General features: G+C 41.1%; 1 protein-coding gene across 1 annotated transcript in view; it reads left to right on the top strand.

Annotated features, from left to right (window-relative positions):
- Positions 1 to 13642, top strand: part of LOC119352648 — a 62773-nt gene extending 49131 nt beyond the window's left edge. Inside the window, exons 3-5 of the mRNA XM_037619230.1 lie at positions 12215 to 12303; positions 12380 to 12790; positions 12878 to 13642. Coding sequence (XP_037475127.1) covers positions 12215 to 12303; positions 12380 to 12790; positions 12878 to 13432 — 1055 coding nt within the window. The 3' untranslated portion in view covers positions 13433 to 13642. The remainder of the gene's footprint in view (positions 1 to 12214; positions 12304 to 12379; positions 12791 to 12877) is intronic.
- The last annotated feature ends 2703 nt before the right edge of the window (positions 13643 to 16345 follow it).

Raw genomic sequence — 16345 nt, 5'->3', positions numbered from 1 at the left:
CGACGTATCATTGGTGCCTTCTGTCCAATGAGTGGATGACATCTATCCCAACGGTGAGCCGACACGTGTTTCCTCCAGCCAATGATGATTTCACATGTGGAAATCCCCATTGGTCTGGGCTGTTAACGGGTTATCGGATCCAAACCGAAACCCGATAGCTTAATGGTGACCCGTTATGGTGGATGCCACATGTCGGTTACCCTTGACGAAAGCACTTCCATGAGGCGCCATTTATTGTCATAGAAGTGGACACCTCCGTGATGATAATTTTGGTATTTTCATGGAACACTTCTACGACAGCACATGTATGACTATCTTGATTCTGTCATAAAATCGACATGGATGTACATGCATGACAAAAAACGTGACCTACTGTGACAAACACGTATCATCACGGAAGTGTATTTTTTTGTAGTGTAATATGATGGGCATCCAAGAGGGATATAATAAAAACTTTCATGTAAAGTGCATTGAATACTATGTAAAGTTTGATTCCTTATGATTGTTTTGAGATATGAAGATGGTAATATTAGAGTCATGCTAGTGAGTAATTGTGGATTGGTGGAAATACTCGTGTTAAAGTTTGTGATTCCCGTAGCATGCACGTGTGGTGAACCGTTATGTGATGAAGTCGAAGCTTGATTTATTTATTGATTGTCTTCCTTATGAGTGGCGGTCGGGGACGAGCGATGGTCTTTTTCAACCAATCTATCCCCCTAGGAGCATGCGTCTCTTACTTCGTTTCGATAACTAATAAATTTTTGCAACAAGTATGTGAGTTCTTTATGACTAATGTTGAGTCCATGGATTATACGCACTCTCACCCTTCCACCATTGCTAGCCTCTCTAGTATCACGCAGCTTTCGCCAGTGCATTGAACCCACTATCACCTTACTCAAAACAGCCGCCATACCTACCTATAATGGCATTTCCATAGGCATTCTGAGATATATTGCAATGCAACTTTCCATTGTTCTGTTTATTATGACACGCTTCATCATTGTCATATTGCTTTGGATGATCATGTAGTTGGCATCGTATTTGTGGCAAAGACACCTTTCTTTTTTATATACATGTCACTCTTGATTCATTGCACATCCCGGTACACCGCCGGAGGCATTCATATGGAGTCATATTTTTGTTCTAGAATCGACTTGTGATTCTTGAGTTGTAAGTAAATAAAAGTGTGATGATCTTTATTATTAGAGCATTGTCCCATGTGAGGAAAGGATGAAGGAAGCTATGATTCCCTGGCAACTTGGGATGAGTTTGTGGACTTTATAAAAAATAAAAGAGGCCAAAGAAGCCCACAAAAAAATAAAAGAGGCCAAAGAAGCCCACCAAAAAAATGAGAGAAAAGAGAGAAGGGGCAATGTTACTATCCTTTTTCCACACTTGTGCTTCAAAGTAGCACCATGATCTTCATGATAGATAGTCTCCAATGTTGTCACTTTGATATACTAGTGGGAATTTTTCATTATAGAACTTGGCATGTATATTCCAATGATGGGCTTCCTCAAATTGCCCTAGGTCTTCGTGAGCAAGCGAGTTGGATGCACACCCACTTAGTTTCTTTTTGAGCTTTCATACACTTATAGCTCTAGCGCATCCGTTGCATGGCAATCCCTACTCACTCACATTGATATCTATTGATGGGCATCTCCATAGCCTGTTGATACACCTAGTTGATGTGAGACCATCTCCTTATTTTTGTATTCTCCACAACCACCATATTCTATTCCACCTATAGTGCTATATCCATGGCTCACGCTCATGTATTTTGTGAAAGTTGAAAAAGTTTGAGAACATCAAAAGTAAGAAACAATTGCTTGGCTTGTCATTGGGGTTGTGCATGACTTAATACTTTGTGCGATGAAGATGGAGCATAGCCAGACTATATGATTTTCTAGGGATAACTTTCTTTGGCCATGTTATTTTGAGAAGACATGATTGCTTTATTAGTATGCTTGAAGTATTATTGTTTTTATGTCAATATTAAACTTTTGTTTTGAACCTTATGGATCTGAATATTCATGCCACAATAAAGAAAATTACATGGATAAATATGTTAGGTAGCATTCCACATCAAAAATTCTGTTTTTATCATTTACCTACTCGAGGACGAGCAGGAATTAAGCTTGGGGATGTTTGATACGTCACCAATGTATCTATAATTTTTTATTGTTCCATGCTATTATATTATCTGTTTTGGATGTTTTATATGCATTATTCTGCTATTTTATATTATTTTTGGGACTAACTTATTAACCTAGAGCCCAGTGCCACTTTCTGTTTTTCCTTGATTTTGAGTTTCGCAGAAAACGAATTTCAAACGGAGTCCAAACGGAATAGAATTTCATGATGATTTTTCTTGGACCAGAAGACACCCAGGGGACTTGGAGTCCAAGACAGAAGAGCCGCGAGGCGGCGGCGAGGGTGGAGGGTGCGCCCCCTACCTTGTGGACCCCTCAAGACTCATCTGACCTAGCCCTTCATCCTATATATTCACATATATTCCAAAGCCCTTCAGGGGAGCCACGAAACCACTTTTCTACTGCCGCAACCTTCTATATCTTAGTTATCAAACTAAGGGAAATACTTATCTCTACTTTGCTGCATCACCCTTTCCTCTTCAAGGGAAAAACCAACGCAAGCTCAAGAAGTAGCAGGAAGAATTTCTGGCGCCGTTGCCGAGGAGATCTACGCCAAGTGAAGACATACCAAGTACCCATCATAAAATCTCATGTCTTTCATTAAGTTATTCGCCATTTGCCCCTCATTTTCATCTCCCCCACTTCTGAAACAATTTTCGAAAAGATTTGCCTTCTATCTGTCCTTCTTCTCATTTGATCTTATGATTGCTTTCGTTGCCATGTGCCTTCTATTTGCTTGCATCTTCGCTTGCTAAAAATCTATTCTTATGGATCCTCATCCACTTGCTAATATTTTTATAAGATCCAGTTATGATGAACCAATTGCTAGTGAGTTGAGTGCACTAGATTATCTTTATGAGGTTTTGCTTGAAATTCGTGAATCTGAAAATTTTGATGAAGTGTTGAAAGAACAAAATTATAAAGTGATTCATGATAGCTCCTTGAATGAAAAGCATGATTGCAATAATGTTATTATAAATTATATTAATGCCAATTGTGTTAATGATATGCAAAACTCTAAGCTCGGGGATGCTAGTTTTGATATGTCCACTACTTGTTGCAATGATCATGATTAGGGTGATTTTTCTTACAATCTTGAAAATTTATTTAAGCCCCATGATGAATATAAGATTGATAATAATGTTTGCAATAACATTGAAAGTGGGTTTGGAAGGGTGTCGGCTTTAGATCCCACATATTTGGATAATGTTCAATCTTATGAAGTTTTTGATAAAAGTGGATTAGGAGAGGTGTCATGACTTTATTTGATGATAATTCCACTATTTTAGAAGAGTGTCAACTTTGCATGCATGTGGATCATGTTGAGAATATTTTATGTGATAGTTATATTGTTGAGTTTGATTATGATCCTACATGTAATTATTATTAGAGAGGAAAATATGGTTGTAGAAATTTTCATATTACTAAATTACCTCTCGTTATGTTGAGATTGCTATTGGTTCCTTCTTCTTCCTTGCATATGGTAGTTTTTGCTTGCTATAATAATTTGTTTGCTTATAAAATCCCTATGCATAGAAAGCATGTTAGACTTAAACTTGATTGTTACATGTTTTATGATGCTCTCTTTGTGTTTCAATTGCTATCTTTCATGTGAGCATCATTAAAATTATCAATGCCTAGCTAAGGTTGTTAAACAATAGCGCTTGTTGGGAGGCAACCCAATTTTATTTTTTGTTCTTACTTTTTTGGTCCTGTTTAGAAATAAATAATTCATCTAGCATCTGGTTAGATGTGTTTTTGTGTTTTCCTTAGTGTGTGTGCCAAGTAAGACCTTTGGGATGGCTTACGGTGATAGTTGATTTGATCTTGCTGAAAAACAGAAACTTTTGCGCTCAGGAAAACAATTCTCATTTTTAACAGAAATTTGACAAAATACTGATTATTTTTGCAGAAGATTAATAAGCAAATTTCTTAGCTTTTCCTAATTTTTCAGAATTTTTGGAGTTACATAATTTTTCAAGAGTTACAGACTGTTCTGTTTTTGACAGATTCTGTTTTCTATGTGTTGTTTGCTTATTTTGATGAATCTATGGGTAGTATCGGGGGGTATGAACCATGGAAAAGTTGGAATACATTAGATATTACATCAATATAAATAAATAATTAGTTCACAACAGTACCAAAAGTGGTGATTTGTTTTCTTATACTAACGGAGCTTATGAGATTTTTTGTTGAGTTTTGTGTTGTGAAGTTCTCAAGTTTTGGGTAAAGATTTGATATATTATGGAATAAGGAGTGGCAAGAGCCTAAGCTTGGGGATGCCCAAGGCACCTCAAGTTAATATTCAAGGACAACCAAGAGCCTAAGCTTGGGGATGCCCCGAAAGGCATCCCCTGTTTCGTCTTCGTCTATTGGTAACTTTACTTGAGGCAATATTTTTATTCACCACATGATGTATGTTTTGCTTGGAGCATCTTGTAAGATATGAGTCTTTGCTTTTTAGTTTGCCACAAACATCCTTGCTGTACACACCTTTTGAGAGAGACACGCATGAATCGTGATTTATTAGAATACTCTATGTGCTTCACTTATATCTTTTAAGCTAGGCAATTTTGCTATAGTGCTTCACTTATATCTTTTTAGAGCACGGCGGTGGTTTTATTTTATAGAAATTGTTGAACTCTCATGCTTCACTTATATTATTTTGAGAGTCTCTAAACAGCATGATAATTTGCTTTGGTTATAAATTTAGTCCTAATATGATAGGCATCCAAGAGGGATATAATAAAAACTTTCATATAAAGTGCATTGAATACTATGAGAAGTTTGATTCTTTATGATTGCTTTGAGATATAGAGATGGTGATATTAGAGTCATACTTGTGAGTAATTGTGAATTTGAGAAATACTTGTGTTAAAGTTTGTGATTCCCGCATGCACGTATGGTGAACCTTTATGTGATGAAGTCGGAGCATGATTTATGTATTGATTGTCTTCCTTATGAGTGGTGGTCGGGGACGAGCGATGGTATTTTCCTACCAATCTATCCCCCTAGGAGAGTTCGTGTAGTACTTCATTTCGATAACTAATGGATTTTTGCAATAAGTATGTGAGTTCTTTATGACTAATGTTGAGTCCATGGATTATACGCACTCACACCCTTCCACCATTGCTAGCCTCTCTAGTGTAGCGCACCTTTCGCCGGTACCATACACCCACCATATGCCTTCCTCAAAACAGCCACTATACCTACCTATTATGGCATTTCCATTGCCATTCGAGATATATTGCCATGCAACTTTCCACCGTTCCGTTTATTATGACACGTTCCGTCATTGTCATATTGCTTTGCATGATCATGTAGCTGGCATCGTATCTGTGGCAAAGCCACCGTTCATAATTCTTTCATACATGTCATTCTTGATTCATTGCACATCCTGGTACACCACCGGAGGCATTCATATAGAGTCATATCTTTTTCTAAGTATCAAGTTGTAATTCTTGACTTGTATGTAAATAAAAGTGTGATGATGTTCATTATTAGAGCATTGTCCCATGTGAGGAAAGGATGATGGAGACTTTGATTCCCCCACAAGTCAGGATGAGACTTCGGACGAAAAAAATGATGCCAAAAAATGAGAGAAGGCCCAAATAAAATAATGAGAGAAAAGAGAGAAGGGACAATGTTACTATCCTTTTACCACACTTGTGCTTCAAAGTAGCACCATGATCTTCATGATAGAGAGTCTTCTATATTATCACTTTCATATACTGGTGGGAATTTTTCATTATAGAACTTGGCTTGTATAATCCAATGATGGGCTTCCTCAAATTTCCCTAGGTCTTCGTGAGCAAGCGAGTTGGATGCACACCCACTTAGTTTCTTTTTGAGCTTTCATAAACATATAGCTCTAGCGCATCTGTTGCATGGAAATCCCTACTCACTCACATTGATATCTATTGATGGGAATTTCCATAGCCCGTTTACACGCCTAGTTGATGTGAGAATATCTCCTTATTTTTGTCTTCTCCACAACCACCATATTCTATTCCACCTATAGTGCTATGTCCATGGCTCACGGTCATGTATTGCGTGAAAGTTGAAAAAGTTTGAGAACATCAAAAGTATGAAACAATTGCTTGGATTGTCATCAGGGTTGTGCATGATTTAAATATTTTGTGTGATGAAGATGGAGCATAGCCGGACTATATGATTTTGTAGGGATAAGCTTTCTTTGGCCATGTTATTTTGAGAAGACATAATTGCCTTGTTAGTATGCTTGAAGTATTATTGTTTTATGTCAATATTAAACTTTTGTTTTGAATCTTATGGATCTGAACATTCATGCCACAATAAAGAAAATTACATGGATAAATATGTTGGGTAGCATTCCACATCAAAAATTATGTTTTTATCATTTACCTACTCGAGGATGAGCAGGAATTAAGGTTGGGGATGCTTGATACGTCTCCAACGTATCTATAATTTTTGATTGTTCCATGCTATTATATTATCTGTTTTGGATGTTTTATATGCATTAATATGCTATTTTATATTATTTTTGGGACTAACCTATTAACCTAGGGCCAAGTGCCAATTTCTGGGTTTTTTCCTTGTTTTTGAGTTTTGCAGAAAAGGAATACCAAACAGAGTCCAAACGGAATAAAATCTTCGTGATGATTTTTCTTGGACCAGAAGAGAACCAGGAGACTTGGAGATGAAGTCGGAGGAGCCATGAGGCGCCCACAAGGACGAAGGGCACGCCTAGGGGGTAGGGCGCGCCCCCCACCCTTGTGCCCCCCCCCCCTCCCGTGACCCTCCTGACCTAATTCTTTCGCCTATATATTTCCAAATATCCCCAAACCACCAGAGGCATCAACGAGAACACTTTTCCACCACCGCAACCTTCTGTACCCATGAGATCCCATTTGGGAACCTTTTCTGGCACCCTGCTAGAGGGGGATTTGATCACGGAGGGCTTCTACATCAACTCTATTGCCCTTCCGATGAAGCGTGAGTAGTTTACCACAGACCTACAGGTCCATAGCTAGTAGCTAGATGGCTTCTTCTCTCTCTTTGATTCTCAATACCATGTTCTCCTCAATGTTCTTGGAGATCTATCCGATGTAATATTCTTTTGCGGTATGTTTGCCGAGATCCGTTGAATTGTGGATTTATGATCAGCTTATCTATGAATATTATTTGAATCTTCTCTGAATTCCTTTATGCATGATTTGATATCTTTGTAATTCTCTTCGAACTATCGATTTGGTTTGGCCAACTAGATTGGTTTTTCTTGCAATGGGAGAAGTACTTAGCTTTGGTTTCAATCTTGCGGTGTCCTTTCCCAGTGACAGTAGGGACAGCAAGGCACGTATTGTATTGTTGCCATCGAGGATAAAAAGATGGGGTTTTCATCACATTGCTTGAGTTAATTCCTCTACATCATGTCATCTTACTTAATGTGTTACTCTGTTCTTCATGAACTTAATACTCTAGATGCAGGCAGGAGTCGATCGATGTGTGGAGTAATAGTAGTAGATGCAGAATCATTTCGGTCTACTTGACACGTACGTGATGCCTATATTCATGATCATTGCCTTAGATATCATCATAACTTTGCACTTTTCTATCAATTGCTCGGTAGTAATTTGTTCACCCACCGTATTATTTTCTATCATGAGAGAAGCCTCTAGTGAAACCTATGGCCTCGGGGTCTATTTTCCATCATATTAGTTTCCGATCTACTATTTTTGCAATCTTTTACTTTCCGATGTATAAACCAAAAATACCAAAAATATTTACTTTACCTTTTTATTTATCTCTATCAGATCTCACTTTTGCAAGTAAGCATGAAGGGATTGACAACCTCTTTATCATGTTGGGTGCAAGTTGTTTGACTGTTTGTGCAGGTATTAGGTGATTTGTGTGTTGTCTCCTACTGGATTGATACCTTGGTTCTCAAACTGAGGGAAATACGTATCTCTACTTTGCTGCATCACCCTTTCCTCTTCAAGGGAAAAACCAACGCAAGCTCAAGAAGTAGCAATAGACAAGTGGATCGGGTGGCCGGATCCGAAGGGATTCAATGTAGTGAGGGCTAGTTGGGTCGGCTGGCGCTAGTGGGCTTTGGCCGTTCTAAAAAAACAAAGAGGCCTTTTCTTTTTAAAATAAACATAAAATAAAATAAAAATTGCTATAGGAAATATATATATATATATATATATATATATATATATATATCAAATTCTTTGAATAAATGAGATAAAAACATGAATTATTTTTCAGAGGCAAATAAAATACTTTAAAAAAATATTATTATGGAAATTCCAAATAAAAGGGAAATTTGTTTTCAAACCTTTTCCAAATATTTTTCTGTTTTCCATCTCCAAATGTATTTCCAAATTTCCTCTGACTTTTGAAAGGTCATGTTCCTCCTCTCTTTATTTGGATTAGGGGATTTTGAAAAGATTCGAACTCAAATTTGAAAAGGATTCAAATGAAATTCAATGAACTTAAAATTCAAAAGGCACTCAGTGCAAATGATGATGATAGATGCTTAACTATTTGTAGAACATTCCTAATTCAAATTTGGGATGTTACGAAGCTTTCGGAGGGGGGCACCACCTGAACTTGTGGGCCCCTCCTAGCTCCAATTGACTTAATTCCAACTCCATAAATTTCCTAAATTCCAGAAATCACCAGAGTGAGATCTGAAAAAATTATTCCGCCACCGCAAGCGTCTGTTCTTCCACGATCTCATATGGAGGCCTCCGCCGGTACTCAACCTGGGGATCGATCACGAAGGGCTTCTACATCAATCTTGTTGCACCTGCGATGATGTATGAGTAGTTCCCCACAGGACCTATGGGTCCATAGCAGGAGCTAGATGGCTCTCTCTCTCTAGTTATGATCTTCAATGCAATGTTCTCTCTTCGGAGATCGATATGATGTAATCCTTTTATGCGTGTGTTTGTTGGGATTCAATGAATTGTGGGTTTATGATCATCTTATTCATTGAAAGTAATATAGTTGTATTATGAACTTTATTATGTGTGGTTGTTATAGCTATGTAATGCTTTCCAATTTATGAGTTATCTTTGGCCAAGTTAATGATTAGATCTTCATTGGAAGTGGTGCATCGTAGTAGATTTAATCTTGTGGTGTCCTCACCTCATGGCAGAAGGGGTAGCAAGGCACGTATTTGTATTGTTGCTACTAAGGATGTAACGATGGGCTTCGATCATATTAGTTGATCTTATTTTGTCTATATTATGTCAGCATACTTAATGCATTACTTTATTTTTCATGAACTTAATATCTGGAGAGGCAAGCATAGAAGCGCTCTCGAAGTGGAATAATAGTAGTAGATGCAGATGGATGTCATGGCCTACTTGTCACGGGCGTAATGCCTATGTACTAATCATGACAAGAATAACATCATAACTATGCGCTATTCTATCAATTGCCCAACGGTAATTTGTTCATCCACTATATCATTATGCTCATGAGAGAGATGCCTCTAGTGAAAGCTATGGCCCCCGGATCCATTTAAATCATATTACTCAAACCCTAAATACCCTGCTGCAATTTATTTACTTTTATTTTACTTTGCAATTTATATGTCTCCTACTATCATATTTTGACCCTTGCAATTAACGAGTACAAGGGGATTGACAACCCTCTTGCCCGCGTTGGGTGCAAGTATTTGCCCTTGTCTGTGTAGGTACTACTAGGTCATTTGGATAATTCTCCTACTAGTTCGATAAACCTTGGTTCTTTACTGAGGAAATACTTTTTGCTAATATATTACTTCACCCTTCCTCTTCAGGGAAATCCCAACACATTCCACAAGTAGCAACTGGCGAGTCGTGTTATGACTGGAGGCGGGCGACGCTACGACCAGAGGTGAGCGGTGCTAAAACTGGCGCGGCGAGATGCTGGAACCAGCGATGCAGGAAGCTTCGACGGCGGCGTAGAGTGCTGCAACGGGGTGGACTGATGTTGCAAATGTCTTCTATAGCTACCGTGGACAGTTGATGCTACAAACAGCAAGGTGTGCTGCTGGGGGTGGCAAAGGTGTCGCACGCAACTCCAGAGGTGGTGCTGCAACCATCGCACCCAGGAGCTGCAAGCAGCCATGGCTGAGCTGTCGCGATCGTCATTCGTGCCGGGAGGTGTCCTGGAGACATGGGCCAGGGAGGCAGGCAGGAGACATGGAGCACAAGAAAATCATGCTCCTTTCTTCGAGAGCGAGGAGTGTGGAGGACGCGTGCGAGGTGGGGGAAGCGACATCCCGATCCGACATCAAGGAGCGATGCATCGGGCGACTTGTATGCGACTGCTCCATGCATTTTGCCGGTCGTCTAGTGCCTAGTGGTGCCTTTCTTATCTAATGACTTGGTATCAATTTGGTAAATTATCCTTTCGGGTGACCGACCAAAGTTTCTGCCGGTCTCACGCGTGACGTCAGATCCCACCAGATCATGCGCTCTCTTTTTTATTCTTTGTTTTTGCATTATACTCCTCCCTCACCTCTTGTATCTTATCCACATGGACCTCTCCTTTCTTCTACCTTTTACATGACACGTTGCTTGCTGGGAAACACTCCACTTCTCTTCCCTCATCATCGTGACACGTCGCGGCAAGCTGGGCGGCATTGTTGTTGCGTGCTGCTAGGACAAGCCATCGTAGGGCGGAGAAAATAGCCACGATCAGCACCTCCTTTTTCCTCTCCCTCTCATGCAACACTCGCCTCTGGCACACACGAGTTGCGATGACACCAAGGGCACATGCTGGAACAGTGATGGAGGGTCCTGGAACGAAGACTTGACATGTTGGGACTGTAGATTCCTTGTGCTGATGACCAGCGACGCACAACCACTGGAGGCGAATGTTAGAACAGCTGCATACCAGTGTTGTAGCCGTTGACATGAAAAGCTTCATCCATAGATGGAAAAGCTTCAACCGACCATATAGAAAGCTTCAATTGACCACTTCACAACAAAAACAAATTGCAGCAATTGACATGAAAGCTTCAACCATACATGGAAAAAGTTTCAACTAGTGATATAGAAAGCTTCAATTGGCCACTGCACAACCGAAGTTGCAACCATTGACATGAGAAGCTTCAACCGTATATGGAAAAAGCTTCAACTCGCGATATAGAAAGTTTCAACTGGACACTGCCCAACCAGAAAAGATGCAACCATTGAGACGAAGAGCTTCAACCATAGATGGAAAAAGCTTCAACACGGACTGGCGATAGAAAATGTTGCAAGGGGTTGAGCCAACGATGCACACAACGTTTTGTGCCATGTACTGCGACACATGTTGGACCCGTCACCCGCCATTGCTGCAACCGGCTACAACGACGACTTATGGTAGGGTTGCGCCGGTGATGAATGTTGGGGACCAACGAGACGATTTTTTGCTAGGTCTGGCTGTACGATTTGGTGCATAGGGCGGACTAGTGGGCACCGGTGCTGCAACCGGTGAGCAGCGCCACCGTGCTACAAGCGAGAGGCGATGGAATGTCGTGGGGGCAACGAGCGACGACATTACGACAATTGTTGCGAGATGAGAGGCAAACGAGTTTGTTTGCCGGAAGAGGAAAGACACAAGGGGATCTTATAGCCACGTCGGGGAGGCATCTGACGGCTGTAGGGAGTCAGATCAGTGACGCCCTATCTTCGCCTCAAGCCATCACTGATTAACAAAATGCAAAATACAAATGGAAAACAACAAATTGCAGCTCTAGGCTGGTGATGTAATTTTTTTTTTATTTGTGGAGAGGTGAGTTTAAAACTTTGCAGTAGGTTTTTTTTCCTACTGTTTTCTTGTTAAAAAAACAAAAAGTGATGTCTTGTCCGCTTCATTCGTTTTTACGGTGGCCATCTCCAAATTCCAAACTCGCGCGTCCAACGAAAAGAAAAGGTAAAAATCATAAACCCACTCCCGCCAGCGAACTTCAAAAGAAGCCCCTTAGCCCACCCATGTGAATGCTGTGTGTGGGTCGCCTCACCGACTTACCTTCTCCTAGAAGCCCACCAAGCACAGAAGTTTCCCCAAACCCTTTCGCGTTCTCCTCTCGGGCTAAAGAAGCAGGCGGACGGGCTCCACGGCGAGGCGGTCGTTGACGATCTCCTTTTGTAGCGGCGGCGACCTCCAGTCCTTCTTTGACCAGTTGGTAGGTTTTTCCTTTCGGTGAGGCTTTTTGGGGGGTCTCGTCGTACGGAATCGGCGATGAAGGTTGGTGCTTGCAGTTGCAGGGGCTGGAGGTGGCGGCTTGCGGAGGCGGCGAGGGGGCGGAGGAGGAGCTCGAGTGGCTGTCCAACAAGGACGCGTTCCCGGCAGTGGAGGAGATGGACCTGGAGCTAGCGGTGATGGGGGCCCGTCGGGCCCAGGAGGAGCTCGAGTCGCTGCCCAACAAGGACGCATTCCCGACGGTGGAGGAGATGGAGCAGGAACCAGCGGTGATGGGGTCTCGGAGGAAGGTGGTGCGCCGGCGGCGCGGGGCGATGTCGGCTAGGCCGGGGCAGCGGCGGTGCAGGCACTGCGGGACGACGAAGACGCCGCAGTGGCACAGGGGGGCAGCGGGCTGCCGCACGTTGTGCAACGCGTGTGGCGTGCGGTACAAAAGGGAACGCCCGGAGTATGCACCCTCTCATCAGGAGGTACGCGTTTTCCGCACGCTGTTCCTTTTGGTCAGGGAATTGGGGTTGCTTGGTAAGGGAAATGGAGGTAATGTTTGGCTCTTGCAGGGACTGGAGGTTGGCGGCGGCGAGGCGTTGGAGACTATGGAGGCGGAGCCGTCGGAGGTGGGGTCTCAGACGAAGAGGGTGGTGCGCCAGCGACGGACTTTGGCGTGGCCTCCGACAGCGGCTGAGCCGGAGCAGCGGTGGTGCCAGCACTGCGGGAAGATGAAGAAGCCGCGATGGCGCGAGGGGGCGGCTGCGGAGCAGGAGCGGGAGTGGCTGTTGAACAAGAACGTCCCGGCGGTGGAGACAGTGGAGCCGAAGCCATCGGTGGTGGCGCCTCGGACGGAGGGGGTGGTGTCGCCGGCGCTTTCTGACCTGGGGCAGCGGCTGTGCCGGCACTGTGGGACGGCGGAGACGCCGCAATGGCGCGAGGGACCGGAGGGCCGCAAGACGCTGTGCAATGCGTGCGGCGTGCGGTACAGGGCCGGCCGCCTGGTGCCGGAGTACCGGCCGCTGCGCAGCCCCACCTTCTCCCAGGAGCTGCACTCCAACAGGCACAGCCGCGTCGCCCATATGCGCCCTGCCGGGGCTCCTCATCCACTGCCGCCGGACAAGTGAAGTGTTGACAGTGGTTTCTGCCGTTTGGAGATTTATTTATGTTTTGGGTTTAAAGACCTACTGCTCTATCTACACTTCATTAGCACAAAATGATTTAGAATAAGTAGTAGGAGTACCTTGGTTTTGGTGGTAAAGGACATCCAGTTTTTGGTGGTTCTTGGCTTTTATGGTCAATGTTCCAATAAGCAGGAACTTGCTTGATCTTTGTCAACTTACGCTTCACATTATTTATGTGTTTCTGTTGCAATTAAGTAGACATGAGATGCATGATGTGCTTTACACCTTTAGTGCTTCTTGTTATAGCGCTGATGGTTTGAGCCCAATCTCAAACTTCACGTTTAGATAAATACTCCCTCCGTTCCAAAATAGATGACCCAACTTTGTACTAAAGTTAGTATAAAGTTGGGTCATCTATTTTGGAACGGAGGGAGTACCTTTGTGGCCTTTGAGTTCCAGGGATAAACAGTTCCGATCGAGGAATTTTAAGACATACATTGCATATGAAAGGAAAAAAAAATACAGCATTGAGATAGCATGTACTCCCTCCGTAAATAAATATAAGAGTGCTTCACAGTACCATGAAATCATCTATAACACTATGCAGCCACATTTAATTAAGGTCTCCAATTAGAATTGGATCATCTGATTTTAACCGGGTCAATAATTTCTCAAAAAAAATCCAATTCTTTTATATTATACACTGCATCCTCTATAACACTATGTTTCCTAGATTTAAAGAGCCCACATTCAATAGAGGTCTTCAATTAGAATTGGGTTACCCGATTTTCACCGGGTCAACAATTTCTCAAAGTTTTCCCATTTAATTCTTTTATACTACTGTACACTATGCTTCCTAATTTTTAAGGCCTCGCAATTAATTAAGGTATTCAATTTAGAATTGGGTCACCCGATTTTGACCGGGTCAACAATTTCTCAAACTCTCTCATTCAGTTTTTTTTTAATTCACTATGTTCTCTAATTTTGAAGCCCTTTCATTCAATTGAGACATTCAATTTTGGATTTGGTTTACAATTTTGACCGGGCCAACGATTTTTTCAAATCAATCAGCAGCAACTGGCCTATAAAAACATGTCAATCCCGCGCATCCTCCCACCATCCAGGAAAAACCATGTGATACTATAGCACCAATATAGTTCATGCAGTCAATGACGTAGATATTTCCCCACATAGATATAGGTTGGTTAGTGGATAACATAGAATCAATCACGAAAGTTCAACCAAATCATCGCATTATAAATAAAAATTAAACACACTCCATCATCTCCCCTATCCATGAAACTAAATATTCCATCAGTCCCAAACTATAAGGGGTATTAGTTTTTTGAGAAGTCAAATTTCTCTAACTTTGACCAAGTTCAGAGCAAACATATTGACATCCATAATATTTTTTTTAATGAACTATTAAACAAAAAAGTATGAAAATTCATTTCATGATGAATCTAATCATACCGATCTGAAATTATGGATTTTGATACATTTCTCTACAAATTTGATCAAACTAAAAGGTTTGACTTTTCAAAAAGTAATACACCTTATATTTTGAAACAAAGTGGTTAATTTTTTTTAAGAAAACCAACAACACCAACGGCGTAGCAAAGCGCGTCCAACCCCTTCTAGTCCTGTATGATTCTAGAACAAAGAAAATCTGCATTATGTGTCCTTGGTTGGTGCACATGAAACAAATACAAGAAGTTTGGAGGATTGAGGAAAGAGTGAAAGTTCATTAGACTATTTTTTGCGAAAACGATCCAGGTTTATTATCAAAGTTCAGCGGAAGTACAAAGCATGTCGAACATAATAAAAATTACATTGAGATTCCAAAACCCCTCATGGACTTATTAGAGGAAAAATGAAATTTGAGCTCATGTTGAGATTCATATGGAATGGGGGACATATGAGCGGATGATAGAGGAATTTGGTAAACCCAATATTATGACCCCAAGGGCTTTCATAGGAAAAAGGTGCTACTTAGAAATCAAATCCACCAAAATTCTCATGAAAATCCAATCCAAATAGACCCTAAATTAGAAAGAAAAATATATTTACAGGTACAAAAATAATCTGAGGTTCTGTAAACAGTGCTCCCTCTTTCCATGTATACAAGGCTCACTTAATCTTGTCTTAAGTTGGGCCGAGTTAATAGTAACAATATGAAGAAAAAAAAAGTACAATACTAAATGAATATATTATGAAAACAGATGTCATGATCTCATGATATTAATTTGGTGTCACAAATATTATTATTTTATTTTATTTTTTGGATAGAAACTTCCGATCTATAATCAACCACGGTAGTATAAAGAACACAGGATAAAAATTACAAAGAGGCCCATGGATCACCTAGCAACTACTAGAAACACTGGAGAAACCTTATTGTAATAGACAGACGAAAAGTCATCGTGCTAAGAACACGCAGGATCAGTGGACTATGGCAACAACCATCGCCGATGAAAAGAGTTATAGATAGAAAAATAAAACATGTAAACAAACAAACAAAATCAGATCCAACAGAGATACAACTCAAAACACCCTCCGACAACGATAGACGCATCATGGGGATAGGAATCGGTCGTGGGAGACATTATTCCTACACTGATGTTGCAGGAGGAGAAAAGGTTGGATCTTTTCTTGTGGGCAAAGGATCCTTCGAGCCGGAGACATAAGATATTGCCGTAGGGAAAAAAGATATTTTATTCCATCAATTGATTAATCTTAAATATGTTTGACTAAAAACAAGATCAATACATGAAATGAGTGAGTTCATTCATATATTATCGTCTTGTATACATGTAGAAGAAACTTTTTTATGTAAGAAGAAAAATGTCACAAGCTAGTGTTTTCACTCGGCCATGAATAATCATTTTTTCACCGTATCAGGCTCCTGGGTGACTT

The sequence above is a fragment of the Triticum dicoccoides genome, chromosome 1A (assembly GCF_002162155.2).
Source record: "Triticum dicoccoides isolate Atlit2015 ecotype Zavitan chromosome 1A, WEW_v2.0, whole genome shotgun sequence".
Taxonomy (NCBI): Eukaryota; Viridiplantae; Streptophyta; class Magnoliopsida; order Poales; family Poaceae; genus Triticum; species Triticum dicoccoides.
Note: the sequence above shows the minus strand (reverse complement) of the source record. Positions and strands in the feature narration are given on the sequence as shown.